Source organism: Clarias gariepinus, chromosome 17 (assembly GCF_024256425.1).
Source record: "Clarias gariepinus isolate MV-2021 ecotype Netherlands chromosome 17, CGAR_prim_01v2, whole genome shotgun sequence".
Classification (NCBI taxonomy): Eukaryota; Metazoa; Chordata; class Actinopteri; order Siluriformes; family Clariidae; genus Clarias; species Clarias gariepinus.
The window spans coordinates 9,251,325-9,277,380 of record NC_071116.1 but is presented as its reverse complement, the minus strand read 5'-3'; the positions used below and the strand labels follow the sequence as shown (position 1 = coordinate 9,277,380).

The 26,056-nt window shown below is 38.7% G+C and overlaps 1 protein-coding gene across 1 annotated transcript; it reads right to left on the bottom strand.

Annotated features, from left to right (window-relative positions):
* Positions 1–1,745: 1,745 nt before the first annotated feature.
* Positions 1,746–24,281, bottom strand: naa25 (N-alpha-acetyltransferase 25, NatB auxiliary subunit). Its single transcript, XM_053476124.1, has 24 exons — positions 24,189–24,281; positions 17,454–17,539; positions 17,156–17,294; positions 16,086–16,204; positions 14,429–14,503; positions 14,243–14,350; positions 14,076–14,154; positions 13,863–13,974; positions 11,286–11,375; positions 10,799–10,971; positions 8,563–8,675; positions 8,137–8,344; positions 7,694–7,783; positions 5,902–6,082; positions 5,717–5,816; positions 5,468–5,619; positions 4,612–4,737; positions 4,235–4,478; positions 3,181–3,310; positions 2,972–3,037; positions 2,783–2,880; positions 2,564–2,674; positions 2,305–2,451; positions 1,746–2,156 (listed from the first exon to the last, which is right to left on the bottom strand). Exons 1-24 carry the CDS (start codon positions 24,244–24,246, stop codon positions 2,034–2,036), a joined length of 2,928 nt encoding a protein of 975 aa, XP_053332099.1. The 5' UTR covers positions 24,247–24,281; the 3' UTR covers positions 1,746–2,033.
* Between the last annotated feature and the right edge of the window lie 1,775 nt (positions 24,282–26,056).

Below are 26,056 nucleotides of genomic sequence, written 5' to 3'. Positions count from 1 at the left end.
CGAGTGCTGCAAAAACTGTTCATTCACACAGCATGATCGTCCCTCACCTTTCATTCAATTAAAACAAAAACAAACATTACAGAAGGTTTGACCCCTCTACCCCAAACACAAACTTGAAAGCAGAGCAAAGCTGCAGCACACACTAACCCTCCCCTGCCCCGCCCCCTCCGACTATAAATAAGAAACTTGTCATTTCACCCTAACGCAATATGTAAACAGTTGTTTTACTCCCGTTATTACAGACCAACACATGAACAACCACTTCAGCTGCTTGCGCATTTATAGTGATGATTTCTTCTCCTGTTTTTGGTATGCATTGATTTAAAAAAAAAAAAAGAAAATCCTCACAATTTCAGGGACCCTCAGTGCAATTTACATATTTTTTCTAAAACAGTACAAACAGTAAACATAATGCATCTTAAAAAAGTGTTTGTCCCCTTTTTAATTATCATCATCCAGAACGCAACATAACAGACAGCCTTGCATGGAGAGCAAAAAAAAAAAAAAAAAAAAATCCAGATTCCAAAGACCGTGTGAGCATTTAAACATGCGCAAGTTCACTGATAAGTGAATTAACTGAGACGAGCCCCATAGTGAGCGCTACTTCACGTATACGGTTCCTGCAGTTGGAGAACAAACCGTTACGCAGGAAAGCTACATCTTGCAGTGCTTTGTGTTCTCTCTCTCACATACATACACACCCCCTATCAGCATTCTGCATGAGCTCAGATTGTAGCAATATACAAGGGGCATTCAAGTCAAACTGGGTCTTTTAATTTAGCAAAAAACAAGTTATGAGAGTAAAAACAACTTTTATTATCGATATAATCCCCTGGTACACTAAAGCACTAAACTGTGTTTCAACTAGTGCTTGGATACTATCACGGTAAAAAGATTCCTCAGTACATCAGAGACATTATCGAATTACCTGAGCCTTGATCTGCTTCACGTCTGAAACTCTGGCCTTCCAGGAACTCCTTTAATGGTGCAAATATGTGGAAATGGCTTAAAGCGTGGTCAGGACTGTACGTGGAAGGGGGGGGGGGTGTTATCTGGGTAATAACTCCCAGCAGAGTTCCTGTAATGTACAAGTGGTGCAGTCAGCGGTATGAGTTCATGCATTGTCCTGCAAAAAAAAAAAAAAAAGGAACACCTTTGGTGGTCAAACCAGCCAGGTTTTTTTTTTTGGCATTAAATGAAAGGGCAGTTAAAGAAGTTCCTGGGAGGCCAGCGTTTCAGACATGAAGCAGATCAAGGCTCTGGCATACTGAGATTACCTTCTACCTTCATGGTATCCAAGCACAAGTGAAACGCTGGAACGTATTACTGTAGCAGGGGATTATCCAGAGAAATAAAGGGATTTTTTTTTTTTTTGCTCTCATAATTATTCTTTTTTTTATTAAAAAGTCGTTTTTTTTAAACGCCCCTAGTAAAACTGATCAACTGCAGATGAACCAAATCATTAAAGCAACAGTCATTATGTTGCCCAAAGGGCAGTTTGAAGCAAATGCAATCTCTCACACAGACACACACACACACTCAAACTAGACTCAAACTGAAGCACCGTCAGCGGCTTAGCCACTTATCAAGTCAAGCTCTGGTGTTGTCTCCAGACAAGAAGCAGCTGGCAGGGACGGAGGGTAGAGGGGCATCGACTGCTAGATCCAAAAAAAAAAAAAAAAAAAAAAAAAAGACATCGGACAGCTACGAAAAAGTGGGGAAAAAAAAGAAGAAAACAAAAAAAGTCAAAGCCGTTCACTTTAATTTCAAGTTCAAGTGAGTCTTCACACGTATGTACAATAATTTATAGAGCAGCTCTTCTAAAATTGCTTATCGGTTTGCCTACGTAGCTCTCTAGCATTCTGAGGACATGGGGGTCCAACTTGATCAGCGGCTCAGGGCACGGCGCATGGTTGTGCTGAAGCGGTCAGGAGTTTTGTGTGCCTGTGGAGAAGAGGTGGCGTCAGAACAGGGCAAAGACAAGGATGAGCCTTGAAGGACGACAGGAACTGATGTGTGAGACGGGCTGACGATCAGATCTTCAGGGACTTCAGGGTGTCGCTTCGTTTCCTCAGGAGCTCCCCGACCTCCTGCAGAGAGCGCTGGTAGCTGCTCTGCACTTTATCCATTACAGTCTTGGTGAAGGCGCTCTCCTCCTGCGCAAACCACAAGATATAAAGTCACAAAAAACAAACAAAAAAATTAACAAACACCTGAGTAGTTTCAGGATAGAACAATTAATCTCCATACTTTGCTTTTTGCTCAGGTTTACTTTTAAAGACACGTGAACAGGAGGAAACTGACCTCAGTCTGTGTGAAGCCCTCCAGAGAAAGACTGTCCAGCTTTAAAGCAGTGAGACTGCACTCCTGATCTTTAATTTGATCCAGAGCCTGGCTGAGGATGTTCTGCAAGCTGCTGGTGAACTCCTGGAACCCAGACAGCACCACAGGCTGAAAGAAGGAGAGAAAGAAAAACAAAAAATAAACACAAGCTTTTTTTCCCCCTCTACACAGACAGCTTCCTCAGCCAAACCGGACCCGGCTACAAAAAAAAAACACTTACGGTTACGGTGCTGGTGTCCTTTTTCTTTTTCTTCTTTTTCTGTAAGCTAGACTTGAGTGGCCGTAGCGTGCTAGCACAGTAACTAGACACCCAAAGGACAACAGAAATCGTCTGGCAAACAAGAACAAACAAAAAACAGACCTCGGATTAATGTCATGTTACTAAAAGCATGAGAACACAAAAGTCTTTATAAAAAGTGATATAAATCAAAGATCTCACCTCAACAAAGTAGACTAGGCTTTCTAATAGAGAAGGGTGCGTCTTACATCGGTTGTCCTGGACTTCCAACAGATCGCCTTTGCATTTATTCAGCATGTCTATTGGAGAAAGAGGCAGAGATTTTTATATGACGCAATGGAATTAAATACAGGATGGAAAAAGATAGGAAAGTTAAAAAAAAAAAAGCACCTTGAAGCTGTACTGTTAATGATTTGAAGAGATTTGATATTTGAGCCTGAAGTTCTGTTGACTGATCTGAAACGAAGAAAAACATGGAGATATATGAGGCAACAGCATTCCTGCGTGTGTTTGTTTGGGACAAGCAAAGCTATGCCCCAAATCAACCACATGCAAACGCAAGTTGTTCAAAGCGTCAGTGTCATGTGATGTGATCATACCCAAACCGGCAGCCTCAAGCTCCTGTAGGTGAAGCGGCAGCTGCAGGACAGACAGCTGACACTGGCAACTCCCGCTGGCCAGAGCCTGCTGCATCCGAGTGGAGGGAGGACCGAGCAACGGGTACTGCTTCTGTACAACCAATAAAAACATGCATTTGAATTTTAAATACCTAATCATTAATATGAACCACATTTACCGTGGTTGCTAGTCTTTTATGGTTCAATAAAATAACAAGTATAAACAAAAACTCTTGTGTGGCTGATCAGAAGTGTGCACACCGTCTTTTCAGCAAAGACAGACATTCAGAGTGCTAATGTTAGCAAATAAGATTTGTTTAAATAACTTTAAACAATCCTGTATATTCAATCAATCATTCACCAACACCACTTCCAAGCTATTTCTACATCCAATTATGACTGTGTACTGAGAAAAAAGTTCTACCTTGATATTATCCCAAAGACTAGTAAAATGCCCGGGATTAAGTGCATTACTTGGAATTTAAAAAAAGCTTAACATTTTAAACAAGGCATTTGATTGTCATACACGGTCAAAAAAAGATCGCCTTAGCTTTTGTTAATTAAAAGGTTCTAATTAGACTAAAGATACAGAACTGTACATTTTTTTCAGAACTCTTTTACCATAACTTAAATAAACACAAAATGGTAAAAAAAAAAAAAAAAAAAAAAAAACAGTTGCTCAGGCATGAAAAAGATTGCAGTAAGCAGCAAAGAAAACACTTTGGTTTAGACTGAGGTTGAAAGAGAGGAAAAAAAAGGCTGATGCAAGCAGATGAGTAATTCTGATTGGTATTTTTTTTTTTAGATATCACTGATTTCAATTACTGATATAATTCAGCTTTCTCAAATTAAGCAGAAGAAAACTAAAGGGAAAAAAAAAAAAAAAATGAGCATGCAGCAAAATTCCCCCCCAAAATTTAAGTGATTTCTTCTTGTGACTTTAAGATGTAATATTTAACAATGTGCATGTAAACACAAGCTCCAGAAGAGTTCTAGTGTAATTCTTCAAGACTGTATAAATCGTTATTGACCTCACCTGTGAGTGTTTTTCGTTGAACTGGACCGCCTGGCTGAGTGCACTCTCCAGCAGCGAAAGCAGCGGCTGCAGGGTTGAGGGTTTGGCACACACGCCGTTCTCGGCAGTTTTCTCCGAGTTGTGCAGCGACGGAGGATGGCACAGTGAGGAGAGGCAGCCTACCAGCCTAAGAGTCAGAGAGCGGATCTTCAGCCACAGCAGCTCCTCTTCTAGAGAGCGTTGCCTGTCCTCTTCAGTCAGCTGTCTGCGGATGGAACACGCTAACAGTTACTAATTATCTTCTCTATTAACCATCGGTAAAACTCTATAGTGATGTCAGGGTTAAGAAATGACTCAAGTATGTAAGGTTAGACAAACAGCAGCTCGCTGTCCTGTACCGGTCTTTTGGGTTCCAGCTGACAAACACGGCGAGATCTCGGTTGTCCCTTATGTTGTCCCATGGAATGTCGTCTTCTTCAGGACACAGAGACATGGATTTCAAGCTTTCCTCTAAATTGGATGATCTGAATAAACAAAACACATGAATCACAAACTGTACAGACAAACACCCACAACACATTTTATGCTGCGACAACGCTCTTTTATTTATGCTACAAAAATGATGTAATTTTAAAGAAGAGGGTCAGGTTCAACAAAGCACCGTGCTGGTATTGTTTTTAACAGGAGTAAACATTAAATTAATGCTTGCTTCTAGATAATATGAGGGGCATTAAATCAAACCGGGACTTGATTTCGCGAAATAACAAAACACCGTTACGAGTTAAAAAAAAAAAAAAAAAAAAAAAAAAACTCCCTTTATTTCTCTATATAATCCCCAACTACACTAATGACCCTATCCCAGAGTTTGACTAGTGCTTGGACACAATGTATAAAGTTTTCTCAGGATGGCAGAACCATGATCAGGCTGCATGCTTCAGGCCTCCCAGGAACACCCAAATGTGGAAACGGCTAGGAGCAACGTCAGGACTGTACAGTAGATGTGGCTATAACTTCAAGCTGACGTCCTGTAACATGGAACTGGTGCATAATCGTGAATGATTGTGTGTACAGCCCTCAGATTTAGTGGTGCATTTTACAGGAATCATTAAAACAGACTTCACCTGGTCTCTTAAAGCTGTTAAAGTAACTACTGGCCATTTACTTTTTTGTTTGTTTGTTTTTATTACTAAAGAACATAACTATATCAGCCTGTGGAACACTAGAGGGTCTGTTTCCTTCTAAAACTAGACTCACATGTCTGCTTCTAGGAAGAGGTCCAGCAGCATCCTCTCAGTGCGCACCTGGGCAAAGTGCAACGAATTGTTCAGTCGATTCCTAAAAGCAATGAACTCCGGGATCTTCTCAAACGCACCATACTTATATGCCTGAATAATGTATTCTGAGGTCTGCAACGAGAGAAAGAGACTGCGAGTTAGAAACCAGGACCAACGACAGCAGCATGCGAAGGTACAGATACTTTTCTCCACAAAACAAACAACTTACATCTTTCTGGTTTGAATGGAAAAACCTGAGGGAGAAGTTACAGGACTGAGAAGCAGCAGCAAATTGGCCCAAAGACTCTGCATAGCGAGTCAATAAGTATCTGTGAATGAAAAGAGTAGAGCAGAATGAGATGCTGAAGTGATTTTACTAGAATTCAGATACACCGTGTGTAAGTAATATCCCACCCTATGGTATCGTGCTGAATGTGTTTGGCATCCAGGCTGGAGTAAAGGTCCACTACAGGCTCAAAGGCTCCCAGGCGGCAGTAGAGGAGCAGAAGCAGCAGCTTGAACTGCGCGTTAGAGGAGCTGTGGGACAGACCTTCCTCCAGCAGCCCCAGACTTTGCCACAGCATGTGCTCATCGCCTGTAACACACAATCCACAGGATAAGGAAGTAAATAAGACAGCAGGAGCAAAAACACAAAGCCACATGTTTTTGATAAATATTACAAGCCAGAATATAGTGATTTATAATACCAATCTAAACTTTTCATAATTCACTTAACAATAATCACAGCAAATACAGCAACTTTTACCTTAAAAAATAAAACTCCAGGAGATCGAGTAAGGATGCAGCTATACAGATGTGTTTTAGCTTTTTTATTCCTAATGCCTAGTACACATGAAGCCAAACAAAAACTTTTCAGCAGACATCCCAAAGTTTTTTCTACCCACAGTGGTTTGTCCGACACATTACCTTGACTAGGTGTGGAATGAAACACCAAACTCAGGTTTCGGGTAGAATCACGGTTTGAGTCACAGATCAGATACATTTTTTTTACTTATAAAAAAAATGGGAGACAAATATAATTTTGCTTCCCATTTATTACTCCTATAACTAAATTAATAAACTGTTCACAGAGATATCCTAAATATTAAATATACATATGTACTGAAAAATAAGTTAAATATAAATATTTTATTGTAAATTTTAATTGTTAAAAAGCAATGAGACATGGAGATTTTGTAAAACTTTATGTTGAAGACACTGACCCTTCTACTTGTGAATAAAAAACATCTGCTTGACTTTTGTTATGAAACAAGAATCAGAGTTTATTTTAATCCAGTCATGTTGCAAGATTAGGTGGTTTTCTGCTAAACTATGTTTTTATCATTTTGGACAGATAAAGAAATGAAATAATTTACATTAAACAAAAAGTATGCACACACAAAATTGAGCTAAAATTAGTTCTAGTACTAATGATGTACAATTTTTTTTTTTAATTGGAGGGTCTCTTGAGGGATTGTGGGGGATTTCGTTTTGGCAACCTTGGCATTCACTAAAGTGTGAGAAAGTTTGAGCACATGAATGATGATGCCCAAATATATAAACACTATACAGCATCAATAAAACATTTCACACAAAAATTGTTAAACTATATAACTATTCATCCATGTCCGTGGTTCACTTCAAAAAGATCCGAACTGATTACAAATGAACTGCGGGCTGTTAGACCACTAACAGTGACACAAATTTTATTTGTTTAAATACAAATATTCATGCAGTCCTGAATAACAAGTTTACTCATATACTATATATAAAGCAGTTAAACATTTACCTGTTTTAACATTTTATTAATTTTACCTGTTAACAATTTAACATATCGGCCCAATGCACCAAATGAAGGTAATTAGTCATCAAACCATTTTGTGTTACCCAGGGTATAAAAACCCTACCACGCTGTGGCCAACCAGGACATGAGTCTTATGCCCCTGTACTCTGTACTACACAATGAGAGACTAAAATGAATAAACAAATGAATAATTTCAAAACACGAGTGCGCACCTTGCAGAGTGCAGTTTTTAAAAGTTTACTTACAAAAGTAAATTTCTATAATCATATTATTCAATTGCTCAGAATCACTGTCTTACACTGAATGTTGGGTATGAATTTTTTTTCATTTCTGCCATCTTATGGTGAAATCCCCCCCAACCAAAAAAAAATTACCCAAGGGTTTAAAAAAAATAAATCTTACCAGTCTCTATCCAGAGATCTATGTAGACGTGAGCAGCCATGAGGCAGTACATGTCTGAGAACTGTAGCTCAGTTTTTAAACAGGACTTTCCTTTAAATAGAGAGACAAAACACGCTACTTAAACAAAACAATAGATAGATGGATAAAGAAATAAACAAATAAAGTGTGCAATAAAAAGCAGTATGAAAAAAAAAAAGTATGAATTAATAAAATTTCTAATATTTCTTGTATTAGCGAATGTACTGTGTTTGTAATATTTGTGGTGGAATGTACTGTAGGTCTGATGAATGGTGAGAGTATAAGGGAGTAGAGGACCAATCATGCATAGTTTTGTGCATTAGATCAAGACTGTGGCAGGACATCAAAGTCGTTATAACAAAAAATGCTGTCTGAATCTAAACCCATACTGAGAATGAACAATTCACTTTTAAGCAGAAGCTTACCGAACTGTAGGCCATGGCGGTAATGCTGCTTGAGCTCATGAATGAGTGCCAGCTTGCGATCAGGACTAAGTGCGTGCTGCAGGCCTAGGCAGCGGCCGAGCTGCGTTACACATAGGTGCCTCTGGAGTGAGCGCGTGTCTCCCGGAAAAGCTGTGCCAGCCTCACCCGCAGCCCCGAGGGGCACCGCCTCCATCAGCCTGTTAATGAACTGAGCCATATATAGATGGATTAGAACACGACCCATTGGGACTCATTAACCGCTCTGAGTCAGCTCTCGGAGACCTCACATAACTGAAAACAAACAGCACTTATATATCTGTTTGTCACCTCTAAAAGTAAAGCAGAACTGCATAATGTAGGTTAAACACCGGCAACTAAAAAAAGTGAAGTGTACCTCATAATACAGTCCTGAGAAAGTGTAATTACCTGGACATGTTGGTCCCGTACAATAAGGTCCAGAAAAACCTTTAGATCTGTGATACAACATGGTTTGTCCCCGAATTTTACAAAGTACTGAGACATCAGCTCTAGAGGCTCACCTGCAAAAAATAAATAAAAAAATACATGAATGAAATAAGCAGCAAATTTCTACTAATATTACTACAAACATTTTGACTCAAAATCTCAAATTACAGATAACACACATTTTATATTTTATATAGATACAGAGGATATCCTTGTTATGACAGCAGTTTTATTTACAATCTTTGACATCTTAAAGGCAGCAGAAGAGCAGGTTTTGTCTTGTGTGCTACAAGTTAGGGCTGCACCATTCTTCTCCATGGGAGCTAGAAACACCAAAAGTAGGTACGTTCTGACAACCCGTTTCTAAATGTCTCCTTCGCATGGTCTCAGTGTCCCTCAATGCACGTGTCAAACCATGACATTTTCTTATTTTGTTGCAATTGCCATTGCATACATTAATTTATAATTGGTCAGCAGCAAGTAAATGTTTCACACATGCACGCACACTAAAAACAAAAATATATACTACTACCTAAAACAGAGAGGGGCATGAACAATTCTAACTGGAGGATAACTTGCTGTATTAGTTTGCTAACCCTAAATGTGTTGATTCTAGATGTTAGACTGAAAACAAATCGAAAGCAACAGAGAAGTATACTAGACGTACGCTAAGATTGAGCAATAAAACCATAAACAACACTTTCCATATTGTCTTTAAATTATGTACAGGAAAAGCTTGGATTGCGAGCATAATTCATTCTGGAAACGTGCTTGTAATCCAATGCAAATTTCCCCATAAGAAATAACGGAAGTTCAGACGAATCATTCCACAAGACAAAAATATTCATATAAAAATTATTCATACAAAATATAAAGTACGAATAAAACTAAGTAACCTGCACTTTACATTTAAAAAGAATTTTAGAGAAAGTCTTGCAAAACACTCAGACTAGGTTACTCACAATCCAAGGTTTTACTGTATTTAATGTCAGACTACATTAAAGCCCAATCCCAATTCACGTGAAGGGGTAGGGGTGTCTCATTTCTCTTTTGGTTGGAGGGGTAGGGGTATGGGTAAGGTCCAGAAAGCCCTCCAAACAAAGATTTTTCGAGACCTCACTTCAAACGAAGGGCTAAGCGAAATTTTCAACATGGCCGCTCACTCGAGCAAGCAGACCCATAAATCTAAGTAATTTTTGCCATTAATAAGGATTTTTATGACAAGTTTTCATTATATGTATATTACCTTTAGTCTTGCATTTGTGTTTATGGTGATGTTCTGTAAAGAAACGTTTGCAAAAAAATCGCTAAAGTTTGTTAGCGGATAGCACCGATTACGCGATATAACAAAAATATATTTATATGTCATATACACTTTACTGCATGCTACAAACAAATATAAAAGTTCAGTAGCACCGCAGTTTGCCGAGTATTTGATAACGCATTGTTTGTTTTGCTTACGGCCATACTGTATGTGTACATGTAAATGAACGGATACGTATGATGACATAACAGTGTTGTAGTGGTGTCCCATTTCTTAGGGAAAATATTTTAACCCTTCCCCTTTCCACTTCGTTTCAAGGGACAAGGGGAAGGGGCGAGGGGTAGGGAAAGGGGTAGAAAATAGAATTGGGATTGGGCTTAACTGACATTTGATGATAAAAATTAAATAAACATGCAATGATTACTTTAGTGAGTGTCCAAAATAAAATAAATTCTTATATGCTATTTATTAAATATTTTATTTAATATCATTAGTACAGCTTACAAATTATTTAAGGGCTCTAAAATGAGGAAAAGCCCTGTGTAGAGTGTGTTAAAATATATATTTTTTTTTTTATGCAATAAATGTCTTGGAATAGTGTAACAGAATGGTGTTCTCAGTTCCCATGGAGAAGAATCGTGAACCACATGCAGTCAAGTCTCCCATACATTTTTTTGTGTGATCTGTTTTATATTATTTTTGCAAAAATAAATAAGCTTAATGCATACAAAGCCACTTCCTGCATTTCCAAAAAGAGGAACAGCCAAAGAACTGCTACTATGATGTTATAGTGCTATAGTAAAACCTCTCAGCATTGTATCTGATACCAAGTGATCATGCGAGTGTCTTTTGTAGGCACTGAAGCAAAATGTCTTTGGTGAAACCGGCAAGAGGCGTGCTATCTGACTGTAATGTGCCACAATGCTGAATTACCAAGCTGCTGTTCCTGAGAGCAGCTCCTCTGGCGGAGTCGTTGTATGAGCTCTAGACGTGCAAGATAAGGGCCCCGCAGTGGTCTGGACTCCTTTCCATCCTCCGTTGTTATCCGTTCCTCCACAAAACTGATGGCCTGGGCCACCGAAGAGTGCACTTCACCCTCTATACAACTGCAGTAACAGGAAAGATCCATAGAGATCATCAGAAAGGACATCGGAGAGTTAAAAAAAAAGAAGCAAAACTAGCCTGCAAAACTAATGACTCTGCTTGGTTTTCAATACTAAATAATTGCAAAAAATTACATATTCTTGCGTATAGACAAATCATAGCCTTAGAAAAAAAATATTGTCACCTAACATCACTTTAATGTAAAAGATAGTAGTAAACACTAACAATAACACTGATATATAGTAGTTAATAGTAAAAACTAGTAGATCAGGTTTAACTCCGTACACTTGATTACTACAATACATTCAACACTCACTGGTCTCCTTCCTCCGGAGGCGTCCAGCTCTGGTCGATAAGGTGGAATAAAGAGTCAAAGTATGACAAGTAGAACTGCCAGTCATCAGGGCTGGAGAGTAAAAAACAAAATGAAGAATAGATCATTAATCCATAACTCGGTTTTTTTCTGGCACGTCTTCACTCGTCTGTTTAGGGGAACTATTTTTATTTAACAAACTCTTAAGGATTTCTATTTTTCTTCTGTCAGCAAAGACTCACCTTTACAGACAGAACTTCAAACAAATATATAAGCTAGCTAAGTGTTTAGAGATCTTAAAACATCTGCTTTAATTAATACTGTAACAAAAGATGGAAATCCATTCATTCATCTTAAATAACCAGTTTATCCAGGTCAGGCGTGCACTGGATCTAGAGTGTAGTCCACCCATGAGTTCCGTTAGTCCACGCCCTTTATGAAGATTTAAACAATGCAATTTAGAGGTGGGTCGTGAGAAACTGTGTGTGTGTGTGTGGAGGCTGTATGTAATCCATGACAAATGTAGAGAGGCAGAAGGAAAAAGAAGGACAGAGGACTATATATCTACATTATAAAGTACCGATAAGGTTTTTTTTTTTTTACTATTGCATAACAAAGCACTACTAATGTGTAAGCATAAAATCATCTCAATCAGCGTTAAGCGCAACACACAAGTTAAGACAAACCCAGAGTAACTTAACCTCCGTTGCTTAGCGCTATAGCTTCGGTATATAACCGGGTTTCACCCTTGGGTAGTGAACTACGGGAAATAAAATGTGGTGGAAACAACAAGTTGAATGTAAAACGGTATAAAAGGCACTGTGTCTTTAGAAAACATTAAAACTTAAATTTATAAAGAATATGTATTTCAAGGTAAAGGAGACTAAACACATTGCCACATGCTAAACACATTGCCAAAAAAATTAAATTAAAAAAATGAAGGCATGAAGTCAGCCTAGTGCTGCACACAAATGTGATGAAGTGCTGATGCAGAGACTGGCAGTAATTATCTGAAAAAGAGGCTTATTGTCTGTATGTCATCATCATTTCACTGGGAAAAGACAAAACATGCAGTTTTGGACAAAACCTAACCAAAATTGTGTTTGCTAAAATAGCTGAATATCAAGGAATCTGAATCCAAAACATAAAACATTTTAATTAGTACACTACACATGTATATACCGTTAACTCTTAATAATCATATTATTCATGCTACCCCCAAGTACACTATAATCTCTGCTCTTGGTCGGGGCTAAATATTTATGGTCAAGGGAAACTGCTCTTTTGGGTAAAGTAGCAGGCTAGACTTGAAACAAAAGCTGTGAACAATGTAAAAATGTACCGCAAGTACAGCTTTTTTTTAAGGTCAAGAAAAGCAACTATTGAGCAACTGTGTATGTTTTGCACAAAATATAATTCACATGCTCTGTACAGCGTATGGAATTACCTTGCTTTTACTTTCCAATTGTAAATCACATAGTTAACACTGATGAATTTCTGAAAAGATCTAAATCTAGAAGTATTTAAAGCTCATCGCCATTGTTTGCTGTTTCTAATCGGTTGATAGACTGAAGTACTGGACTTTGAATGGAATTTATTTTATTAGGCTGGAACAATGCGAGTTATCCGTTAAAACATTATTTTAAAAATAATGTAGCTTTTCCTGTAATCATAATTTTTTTCACCAAATAGTACATCGTTTTGCTACATATTTTTAGTATAGTTCTGCTACTGCCATGAAATTACCATTGCATGATGTTATAATCTTATGATAAGAAAAGTTAGGTCAAGAGACAGATTCAGGGGCCCCCGAGTGGCACAGTGGTAAAGTGCTCGCCCTATCATCCGGAGATCGCTGGTTCGAACCCCGGGTGATGCTGTTTTCCTCTCACAGCCGGAGGCACAGAGAGAGCTGATTGGCCGAGCTCTCTCAGAGGGGAGGGATGAGAGGTACTTGCGCTCCCACATTAATCACGGCTCTACAGCCAATCAGGGGCGTCTGTGAGCTCGCGCATGCAGAAGGAGCGGCTAGCGCTTTCCTCCAAGTGTGTTACTCCGCCCCTAACGGTGCGTGAGCGAGCAGTTCGAAAAGATGCGGTCGGCTGACGTCACAGGAAGGAAAACGTCGGAGGAAACACGCGATAGTCTTCGCCCTCCCGGCTGAATGGTAGTAGTAGCCTTAATGTGGGAGCCCCCTAGTGACGGGGAGGAATGGGCCACAACTAAATTAGGGGAGAAAATTGGAAAATATATATATTATATATATATTATATATATATACGTTTTTTTTTGTTCTTAATGTTGTTTTTATCCTATGTTGCTGTATATTCTTAAAGTTTATATCCTTTTTTTGTTTCTGTTTTAATGTCTATCCATTTTTGTATTTTTTTTATTTCTTAATTTTACGTGTCTATTTTTATTTTAACAGCCTTCGTATTTTTCTTTTTTTATTGTTTGTCTTCTTTATTTGCTATGTAAAGCAGTTTGGTCAACTTGAAATTGTTAATAAGTGCTATTAGTCAATTTCCTGTTTTTATCTTTTAAATGGAACTTCAAGGGAAAAAAAAAAAAAAAGCTTACTTTTTGAGGAGAAGTTTGCGTGACAGGGCGTTGCACTCAGGCCAGCGCTTTAGCTGGCGATACAGCAGCATGCACTTGTTTTCCCGGCTCTGCAGCTCACTAGTGAGCTTCTCTGAGTGAAGGACACAAACACATAACCCAATCACTTCAGTCTTAAACTGATTTTCAGGTTATAAAAAGCAGTTAATGCCCATTTCAGGGCTCCATCCTCACCACCGAGCTGCCCTCGCACCACTTCAAGCGCCTCATTGTATTTCCCCAGACGCTCCAAGATCATGAAATATAACTGCACCTGTAAGAGACGACACCGGACTCGAATTAAATTCGACTCGTCAAAAAGACAAGCCTGAGTGCTGCTGAAGCAGGAAGGACATGCTAACCTCAGCTTCGGCCTCAATCTTCTCCTCTTTGACCATCTTTTCCACCATGCGCTCAGCGAGAGGCAGAAACATGGTGTGGGAAAGCTTCTCATCCTGGGCTGAGATGGCCTGAAACACAAGTTAGTAAGAGAATTTTTATACTTCATAAACATCATGAGAAGTCTATGCTATGATGAGTGAACATACCTGCATCACTAGGCTCATAACAGACCAGAAGTAATAGGGGTTTTTGGGAACAATCTTATAAAGAGCCATTCCAGCCTGTTGAAAAGAGTCAAGAGAAGAAAAACAGATGAGATATAAACAACTAAATGCATGACATGAAAACAGAAAGAATATTCTTTTTTTAATGCCATGTCAGCTTCTACGGCTATATTCGTGGTGAGAGTCGTTTTGTTATTCAATTTTAAAACTAGATGTTTTAAAATAAATTTTTCTCCAATAACTTTAAAACTACATTTGTATTTACTTGTTTAAAAACGTTTTTAAAAATGCCAACAGAATAAAACAAGTTTCTTAAAGGAGTAAGAGAGTTACAGTGGCAAATAAAATATGTTTGATTCTGCATGATAAACATTGTAGTGGAATTTCTCTAGACAAAATGTGTGTGTAGCTTCTGAGTTTCCTATTCTGCATCTTGTAAGTAAGTAAGTAAGGAACTTGACTCCAACTAGGGCTGCACGATATATAAAAAAATTATCGTTATCGCGATATCGGTATACGCGATATCGGTATACGCGATATCTATCGCAAAGAGCTGCGATAAATTAAATTTAATTTATGCGTCAAGCATTTGTGTGTCCAAATTTGACCAATCAGATGGGCCCTCACTATCTTTATACCTGCTTATATCTTTATACTTATATCTTTATTCTTTTTTATTTTAATTTTTGTTTAATCTATTTTTTTATTTAAAAAAAAAAACAAAACAACAAAAAAAAACAGGCAAGTCAAAGGAAATATTTTGTTTAAAAGATGCTCTTGTTTTAAGACACTCTTGATGAGTGTATGGTTACACGTAAATAAAAAGTAGTGTTTGAAAGTTCATATTGTGTTGGCAGGTCTATGGTAACAGCAAACCAGAAATCAGAATATCTGCTGAGGATTTTAAGTCATTCATAGTGTTTTGAAGTCTAAATATTTGCAACTTCCTTGACATATAGTTTCTTTTTAGCCTGAATTAGATTTAATTACATCAGACGAATATCTATTAACTGTTTATTTAAGTATAATCATTACATATAAATGATTTTTAAAAAATAGGCAATACTAATAATAAAAAATGCATTTCACTAGGGAAATGTTATATCGCAAGAAATATCCTTATCGCAATATTCAACAACAATATTGCATATCGCATATTTTCCTAATATCGTGCAGCCCTAATTCCAACGATTATTAAAAAGAAATATATATGTATTCACCCAACATCTGAATTTATTTCATATAGTTTATTATTCAAGCATTGATCAAATTCTGATTGCCTTTTTTTATGTAAGCATTTAAAATTGGTAAAATTAGTCATAAACCTGTGAAGGGTACAGAGCATTTAATATTTTTTTTGGATAATGCTTGAAAGAATATTATTAATCAGGGGCACACTAACATTTAACTCAAACATATGTTCATAAAACAAAAGTAATTATGCAAAGGCACAAACTGCTTTTCATACTGGTTTTCAGTACAGTCTGAACTGAATTTTTTAATTATTATTTTTAGAGTTGTTGCATCCTTAAAACACTTATCCTGCTATAAATGCTTAAAGATGGTCTATATATAGAGACATCAACCCCCCCCCCCCCACACACACACACAAAACAAACAAACAAATGAATACAAACACCTGCTGCATTTTTTTGTACTCCCCAACACGTGCATAGGCCATGAAGAGATGCGAGTGGTACTCTTCGCTTGTAGGAACCTTCTTGACTGCAGCCTCATACAGCTTGGTCACTAACTCCGCTACAGAGAGAGAAAGTAGCCATTTAATAATGGAAAAAAACAATAATGCAGAACAAATGCAGAAATCAATGAACACTAATGAACTGTTGTGTGGTTTTAAAAAGGGGGAGACCCTCACACTGCCTGCCCATAAAAAAAAATAATAATAATAAAATTGTGACTCCCTTTAGCTTTAATAATGGGACACTCCTTCATGTGTGAAAAGAACCACTTGCTCACAATTTCAGTCCTGGAATATGGCCGTGCCATCAGGGAAGAAATGTGATACCCTTATCATTCAATACATTCAGGTTGTCAGCTGACTTCATTTTATCGACACTGATCCTAGAGCTGGCCATCTGAAGTATAAGCGATTGGTGCATCGCTTCATCCGCTTCCCTTCTCACCCTGACAAGCCCATCACTCTGGAGTAGTTCAATCTGATCTCATTAGACCACGTGACCTTATCTCTATTGCTCCCAAGCCTAATTTTATGCTACCTAGCAAACCAAAGCCTTTTTTTTTGATCAGCTTCACTAACAAGTGGTTTTCTTAGGGCCACATAACTGTTTCATTTCAATACTGTGAGTTCGTGTCACATGGTGTGTGTATAAAAATGCTCTTACGGTCAACTATGAAACATAGCTGTGATTTCTACTGTCTTTGTTTTTAACAATACAACTTCAACGAGTTTTTCAGCAATCTCCATTCATGATTTTTGTTCCAATCACATTTCTTCAACTAGGTTGCCGGTTCCCACTTTCATCTTTCCCGGATTTATTGAAACATTGTATGTACACCAACACATTATTCCAGTTGTTTAAAATCTCTTTAGCTGTTTCTTTTGCTTGATGCAGGTCATATATCCTTTTTTTCCCTTTTTTTTGTGGTAACAGTAGAAGGAAACAGGATATTTTTATGTCATACAGCCCTAGCTTGAACTCATCCCGCATTCTGCTGTAGGTCACTCACGCCGGTGCATCTCTCTGTAGAGAATAGTGAGAGCCTGGAGCGAGTTATCATCCGTGGGCTCCAGGCTGGCCACCTCTTGGGCCAGAGTGAAGGCTTCATCTTGCTTCCCTGTTCGTTGCAGACCGATAGCCTTTAGTACCTACAGCATCAAAGAAAAGACATGTAATTTATATATATATACTCTGCTATAACATTAGACCACTGACAGTCTGGTAAATGTATAAACAAGTAGTGGAGTTTAGGCAAGAAAAGTGTTTTGGTCACACTGGCAATCTGGAATACAATGAATTTTACTCACTTTGGCACAGTGAAGATCTCTGTGCTTCTTGAGCAGCTTGTCAGCCTGCTGTATGGCCATCTTGTTATTGCCATTATCAAGATAATCTAGAGAGAGAGAGAGAGGTGTGTGTTCAGCATGGATCATAACTTTCACTCTGTGTTTATAATAGCTGAAATAAAATTAATTCTAGATATTTTATCAGCACTTAACACAGTAACGTTCGCGCATCACGTCTTAAGCTTTGGTCAGACTGTTCAGACTGATCTTTAGGACACAGTGGTGTAGTTTCACTAAACACAGAAATCTGACATTTTGTTTTCAAAGTTGTTGTTGGCCTTTTGGCTCATGTTCATTAAATCATATATACGCACACACGATAAGTTGTTGCATTACTTTACACTGAGTCCAGAAACTTGCCAGAGGCGGACGTGCCTAGTTACCGTTGCTAAGCTACAACAGATCGAGCGCTTTTTATAGGTGAACTATTTAAAAGGTTCAACTTAGGATGAAAAAGGAAAAAAACAAAACAAGCTGTTCAATTAAAAGAGTTTTAATACATGACAGAGAAATGGAAATCAAATGCACAGTGTCACAATGAGGAACTTGCTAACAAATTGTCATACAACATAAAATATGTATACTGTATAACAGTACTACGAAGATGTGTTTTCAAAGAGGTCACTAATTCGGTTCCTGGTGATGCTGTAGCATCTCGCAGCCGAGGGCCTGGAGGGAGTCGATTGGCCGAGTTCATTTAGCGGGGTGGGTTGGGAGGCACTTACGCTCTCACATCAATCACGGCTCTACAGCCAATTGTGGGCGTCTGTGAGTTCACGCAAGCGCTGTCCTTCGAGTGTGTTACACACTGTCAAGCAACTCGAAAAGATGCATTCGGCTGGCATCACATGGTTAGAAGGAAACACATGAGGGCCTTCGACCCTACCTGACTGAGAAGGTGTGGGAGATCCTGAGCAATGGGTGGGAATTAGATACGACTAAATTTTAGAGAAAATTAGGAATTAAAATACAACAATAAATAAATAATACATTTAAAACTACATTTAAAGAAACTTGATTTATTTTTGATTACATCATTTTTTTAATTCATGACTAAACAGTCAAAAACACATTTATGTATCATTACCCATAATTTTTTACTTTATTACATGCTGTGATATGTTGAACCAGAAGAGTTTAAAATTATGACGTAAAAATCGTTCACGAAAACAAAGGACAAAGCCAAGTGCAGAAAAGTGCATGTATGAAACAAACAAGAGCATGCAAAAGCCTAAGCTGCCCATAGGGAACAAGCAGAGTTTTTAAATATAATATGAGAACTTTAGGCTTGTGCCCCAAAACTGCCCTTAAGGGCAGCATAAGCTTTCGCATACTTTCGATGGTCTTAACAAAAAATATAATTGGCTTGTTTCAAACTCAACCTATACAAAAATGTAAAAAAAAGTTACATGCACTATTAGAGACGCATCCAAATGTCTAAAAATTTGTACAATTTAAATTTTGCATAACAGGTCACCATTAAATATGCTACTGGTCAAGACAGTGCAATGTAAACCCCTTTGAGAGAGATCAGAGCCCCGGTTACACGAAAAGAATCCACGAGGCCATTTCTCATGACAGCTGGCTACCAAAAGTAACCAGACCCCATAAAGAACAAAGACATACAACCATGTTGTCCTTTCCCTTTGTCTTGACGTAGCTACTTACAGCTAAGCTAAAGTCAAAGCGGTCACTACGTAAAGACTGTTCAATAAAGAAAGCTGCATTTTATTTACTGGTAAAACATCAGCAAAATAAAGAAAACAATAGTAGGAAGTGTGATTTAAAATGTTTTTTTTTTTTTTTTAAATGGGTACTTTTTAACGATCATAGTACAGGTGCATACTGCCTGGCGTCCTTGGAATTTCACAAAGGCTAAAGGATACAGAAGATATAAAATTGTCCCTTCATTCATTAAGACGGGTATTAATGCATCTCAAAAAGAAACTTGTGGCAAACAAATAATCACAGAAAACAACTAAGTGAGCAAGAACACAGAGCACCAGTGCTGAATAAACATAAAATCAAGCATGCGTGTATAAAAATGTTTACTTGCAAATTGAACTTGTGTCAGGCTGTCTGAGAGACATATCAGTCTTGCAGACACCACATATGGGACATGTTTCTAAGCAATAGAAGCAGTACACACGTCTTTAATAATTCATGGACGGAGCCGTGATCCTAAACAAAGCTCTCAGTGCTCCAAACCAGAGTGCCATCATTAAAAACATACACCGTCATGGATTACACACACAAGCTGGAACACTGCTCATAGCGCTACAACTTTAACAGAGTTATGAATTTTATTAAAAGACATAAGCAACGTCTAAAATCGTGTACACTGCATACGTTCGTTTTTGAGTAGTGCGTCTAGCCAGGGAATGACAGCAAGATGTAGTGCACGATCAAAACTGCCAAAAATGTAAAGCACTCCATGCTCAGTCTGCGTGGGAGGGAGTGGAGGATACCAGATGGCACAGTGGCTTGTGTTTTTCCTGAAAGCCTGACACAAAGAGCACAAACATCCTACATCATAAGCGCTCATTAAAAGTGTACGTGTAAATAGGACGTTTTTCAGAACGTTTATGTCCAAACCTGGAAACCTCCTCGCCAAACCACATACTGGGATGTTTCTGAAAGGTCAGAGGAAACTGGACAATGCAGAGTAAACTCATGAGCAGAAAAAAAACTCACACAGAGTAACCAGAGCTTAGGAAAGAACTGGAGACCCGGGAGCTTTAAGGCTGCAATGCTACACTCTCAGCCATCATGATTTCTTTTGAAAATACCAGCAAATTTCTTCTCTACCTTTATTGCTCTGTATAATCCCCTGCTACACCAATGTACTCATCCCGGCGTTCCACTAGAGCTTGGATACTAGTGTTGGGTCGCTCATGAGTCTTTAACGTGACTCAGAAGAACGAGTAGCCTCGGAGAGTAATTCGTTCATTTTCTACAGAAACGAGTAGTTACCTTTGAGTCGTTTGGTCCGAATTGTTTGTTGAAATTATTCAAACTTCCCATCACTATTGGATATCATAAAGGTAGAAAGTTCTCAGTACTTTGGACCATCAGACTACCGGCCTTGCATCTGAAACGCCGGCCTCACAGGAATTGCTTTATTGACCCAAACAAAGAACGTACAGGAAACGTGGATATAAAGTTCCTGTTGCGTTCTTGAATGATTCTTCGTACAGCTCACACAGAAAGATGCGTCTCTTCTGCAAGTTGGCAAAAAGTTAACCTTTGGTTTTTCTGAATCAAGCGTTCTACTTACTGATTGTTGAACGACCGCAGTAGCTACCTCACCTGGCATCATTATTCACTGGAGTATAAAAACACTTGCACCATTCAAATTAAACTATGCATACCGTTACACACCCGATTAACTAGTGATTTAAATTAAAACCTTATTAACCTTCATGGCTCAACTCCAATAGTTAACTCTAGTTAGACTTGTTTATTTACGTATTATCATACATTATTATGTAAATCAAAACACCATCAGTGCACTGCATCTGGAAAGTCTGCATTTCTGCCTTCCTCAGAGAGTTACAATACAAGAACAGATGTCTACACCTCTGCGATCGGCCAAGTCTGAAGGTAACATCATGTCCTGACCATCACGCACTGATTAAAAACAAAGTGTCTGTGTAGCAGATCAATGCAGCGCCAAAGCAAGCTGGCAAGATCGAAAGTCTTATGCAACTGCCGCTCGCGCTAAACTCTCTCTCTCTCAGAGCGGACTGACAAAGCAAGGTTAGTTGATTTCTAGCCAAGGCAATTATGAAGAAAACTTGAAATGCCTCGTAAAAACTTAAAATCTCAACTAAAATGTACCCAGTTGATCTTCATCAAAAAATAGTGCTAGATACGAGCTGGCTTTTTTTTTTCCTGAACACGTGCCATGATAAGATAGATTTTATCTCACCACAGGAAGCTTGAAGTGAAGATGTGTGATAATGCCGCAAAATCTACTCCTGTCATCACGAGACAATTTTTCTGCAAACCTGACAAAGATCATGTCATAACCGAGCACACATCATATCCTTGTTTACACAGCAACCAAATTCGTTAGCGGGAGCTATTAATTGTCGTCCAAGGCTAATCTTAATCCTTCCCTGCAGCACTGGCAGTTCTAGGAACAGTCGGAGTATTCTACACAAAATCTCAAACACGTTACACTCTATGCAAACTACACTAGACTTTCGCTACTAAATACAGACACATTGGTAACTGGAGGTGCTGATATACAACGTCCTAGTAACGTGTCATAGACGGTGACATTCTGGAGATCTGCTCTTTTTTAGGTTTACAAAAAACAATTGTTACAAAAAAGCTCTTTGCTTGCTTTATCATTCCAGAAGCAAAATTATATTCTACTAGCTCTTCCCATCTCAATATATTTTCCCCTGCTGTCGCGTCGTCCCCCTTTTCCGAAGTCCTGCTGCTATTTTTAAAAAGCACATACTGATCCATATTAGCAGCGCATACAGCATAGGCAGCAACCTGTAATCTACATGGTAACTGTTGATACACATCCTCTGCACACTGTATTAATTTTAGCCCCAAAAAGTAATTTATAATTTTTAAAATAAAATTTTTGGTTGGTGCCACAATTTGTCGACATTATTAACAGCTGAAAAAAAAACATCATATAGAGCAACACAGTGCTCCCGTTTTAAAGAGCAGCAGCTTTGTTTAACAGGATGTTTGCATACAACATCACAACAGTGATGATGGAGTGCAGATGGAGAGCGGGAACTCATTTTCTACATATGAAGCACTGCAATAAAACCACAAAGCACCTACGACTGATGTGTTTTAGGGTTGATCAGATCGATCAGACTGAAAAAGCACAAGAAGCTTTCCTGCCCTCAGGTACAAAAGGTAGTTGTTTATAAAGACAGACCAGAAAAACACTGGTTGTTTGAGGACCTGCATGCCTCATTTTTCAGAATCTTACAGCTAGAAGCAATTATATATATTTTTGTCCCATTTAGCCTACTCTTGTACGCAACATTAACATAAAGAGGCACAGCGACATTGAATGTTTGTGCTGGGTTCCACAAGACAAAAAAAAAAAGTGCAAAGTGTTTAATTTTCTCCAACACTAAAGGTTAGTCTTCCAACCTTTTCTATTAATCTTACCTTGTGAGTTATGATTGATAAGAATTTGGCCTCATCTATAATTGGTTAGAAAGTTCTGTGTGCCTTTTTTTTTTATTCACCAAAGAAAATCTGTAGCTCTTCACTTAGGAACGGAGGCTCTCAGAAACAGTTCATGTCACCTAATGTTACACTCAGGTTGTGCAAACATGCACAAAAAGAAAAGATTTCAAATGTGAATCAACCAGATCAACATGGATAATATTTACCTAATGAACTGATTATTAAAAGGTTTTTTTGTCCAATCAAGGTCAGGCTGTTCAGATTGACATGACCGACTTTTATCCGACTTGGCTATTATTCTGATCATTACTGAAATATTTGAGTCAGGTTAAACGCGTCTGTTGTGGACTAACCTACAGGGAGAAATAGGCTATACAGTCATCACCAGGGCTTTCACAAAACCACAGCTTTATATATTCAAATAGTGCTTTAAAAGATTTTTATAGTTGCTATAATGAGTCAAAGTGATTTTATAGCACATTACACATAACTATTAATACATAAAAAGTATGAAGTGTATCTGGAGGTATTTAGATCAGATATTACTTCATGACAAGATTATTTAAAACTTGGCTCAGAGGGAAAAAGAAAGAGAGAGAGAGAGCAAAACAGAACAGTGACACCAAATGTCTCGTATGCAATTCCCAAAAAAGTAGAGTCTATATTTAGTAGAGATGAAAAAAAAGCAGATAGAGAAAATGCAGACTTTAAGTACTGAAACCGATAAGTCTTTTACAGTCAAATGAGCTTGCAACTGAATTTCTGCACTGGAGACTGGAGCTCATTTGCAAACGCAATACAGCAGACTTTTAGTCATCAGCCGACAGGAATTTCATTCACAGCATTTAGACTCGCTAATCAGTAGAAAGGCTTCTGAGGCTCGACTAACTCACCCTGCTCTGCATTTCTCACACCTCATTCGGATCAAACTCCTCACTAACCAGCTTAACCTTACACCAACACCGTGCTCAGGTCCCCCTTTGGGATTCTCACGAGGTGCTAGAACAGTCTTCCGAGTCCAAAAATCCTGCACATTGTCCTAAATGTTTAACAAGACATCATTTTTAAACGACCTGGTCATTCACCAGGCACGCTAGGAAAGCTCTGTCGTCCGAGCTGGCTAACTAACTAGCTAGCGAGCTAACATGGCTAATTCACCTGAAATCCACTAACTAGCCAGCGGGCTAACCTTTATTTAGCTAGAGAAACCTCAGTCAACTGCAAAACGCCGCGAATACTGTGAAGGTGGCGTCATAAACGTGAAGCTTTCCCTAAATATTGATAAGTCAGGGCTAAAGAAACTGGTTAGCGGTTAGCAAACCAGCAGAGGCGTGCGCCCGAGCGCGCTGTCATTGGGACGCGCGTGCTAAGCGAGTCCGCGGCCGGAGCTCTGAGGGCCCTTACCGGCTTCCACGCCTCTCTAACCGACCGCGAATACAACCAACGCCTCACCGCTCTTGACTGCACGCGCGAAAAGACACATATTCAAAGCGTTCCGTTACTCGGACAGGAATGAATTCGTACCGTAAATTGGTCTCAGTCTCCTGTCGTTAGGGTCTTGCACATGGCCCCTCGCCGCCATGTTGGAGGTGAGCGAGATTAATAACGGCGCATGCGCTCTTAGTTCGCTCCGGAAAGGAAAGCGAAGGAGAGATGATGCGCGCTGAGCACGCGACCTCGCTACCGCGATAATATGTCGATTTATGATGAAATATTACACGTTTTAATATTTAATGCCGTATTTCATATTATAAACTCGACCATGAAAATTTTTGTAGACACATTACTATGACTCTTATGTGTGACCGTTGACCCAAAGTTAAAAGCACCCCACTGTATATCTGTATGCTGTGGAATTACAATTTCCCTTCATTGGCACCAAGTCCCTCAAGCATGTCTCAATCAGATCTACTGGAAAGCGTCCCAGAAAGGTGGAGGGGATTTCAACAACAAAAGGGCACTAAATCTGGAATGGGATGTTCAACAAAAACCCTCAGATTTGATGGTTAGTATAGTGTCCACATACTTTTGGCCATATAATGTACTTCACAATTAAATGTTTCTTTAATTTTTCCCATTAAAATTTAATATTTCATATTTGCACCATAATTATAGAGACACATTGAGAGTCTTTGTGTTCGGTGAGACCTGTATTCGATTCACAGATAAGAAACCCCAGTCACTGGTGGTTCCACAATATTTCATATAATTGCCCCAAAGTAAGTGTTGGTCCAAAGCCGAGATAAATGGGAACATCTGCATCAGGAAGGGTTTCGGTTATAAAACAGTCATTACCAATGGCGGCACGGTAGTTAACACTGTCAGCTGACGCCACTAGGTCCGGGTGCATGGAGCTCACCTTGTGCACAGAAGCATTGTCATGCTGACTGTTGTGCTGATCATCCTTCTTATCCTCGTCTACAGTATACATATACCTCATTTTATCCTGTATACAGGGTCACAGGGGCCTGTAAGCTTTTCCAGAAGACCTAGGGCACAAAGCGGGGTGCCAATTCATCATAAGGTCACATACACAAACACTTTGGAGCAAATTAAGAACGCCTAATTTGCATGTCGTTGAACTGTGGGAGGAAACCAGAGTACCAAGAGGAAACCAGAGTACCAAAAGGAAACCCACCAAGCATGGGGAGAAGATGCAAACTATTTGCACACAGACCTAAAGCGGGAATCACACCCAGATCCTGGTGGTGCAAGGCAAAAGTGCTAACCACTAAGCCACCAATGTTGCTTACTCTTGTTAATGTTCAGGCAACAAACATAATAGTTCACCCATATAGTCTGCTTATTTGATTTTAAGCAAAAATAACCCCACATATGCACCCCCAGGATCAAGGATTCGACTCCCGCCTTGGGTCAGGATGCACGAAGCAACTTGCATGGAGTTTGCATGTTCAATTAAATTTTATTTGTATGCAACTTTTAACAATTGGCATTGTCACAAAGCAGCTTTCTCAGTTTCCTCCGACAGTCCAAAGACATGCATATTAAGCTTACTGGCATTCTCAAACTGTCTCTAGTGTGTGAATGAGCGCAAGTGTACGCGTCTCCTGGGATAGGCTCTGGGCCCCCATGACCCTGTATAACCCTGTATAGGATAAAGCAGTACAGTATAGATGATGAGTGAGCAAATAACACCACATTGTATCTTTTATTGTGATTTGACTCAAATGAATGATGCATCAAGTTTAAAAATTACATCTTCTATTCTTTCATAAATTAAAACTAAGTGTAAAATGTATCCCCATTCTACAACTCTATTTATGCTGAATGTTACTGTTATACTGTTGCTGATTCATGTCAAGGTAGTGGTGATTTAATTATAATCATTATTGCATTTTGTGAACTCTAATCAAAGCTACTGACTATTGTAA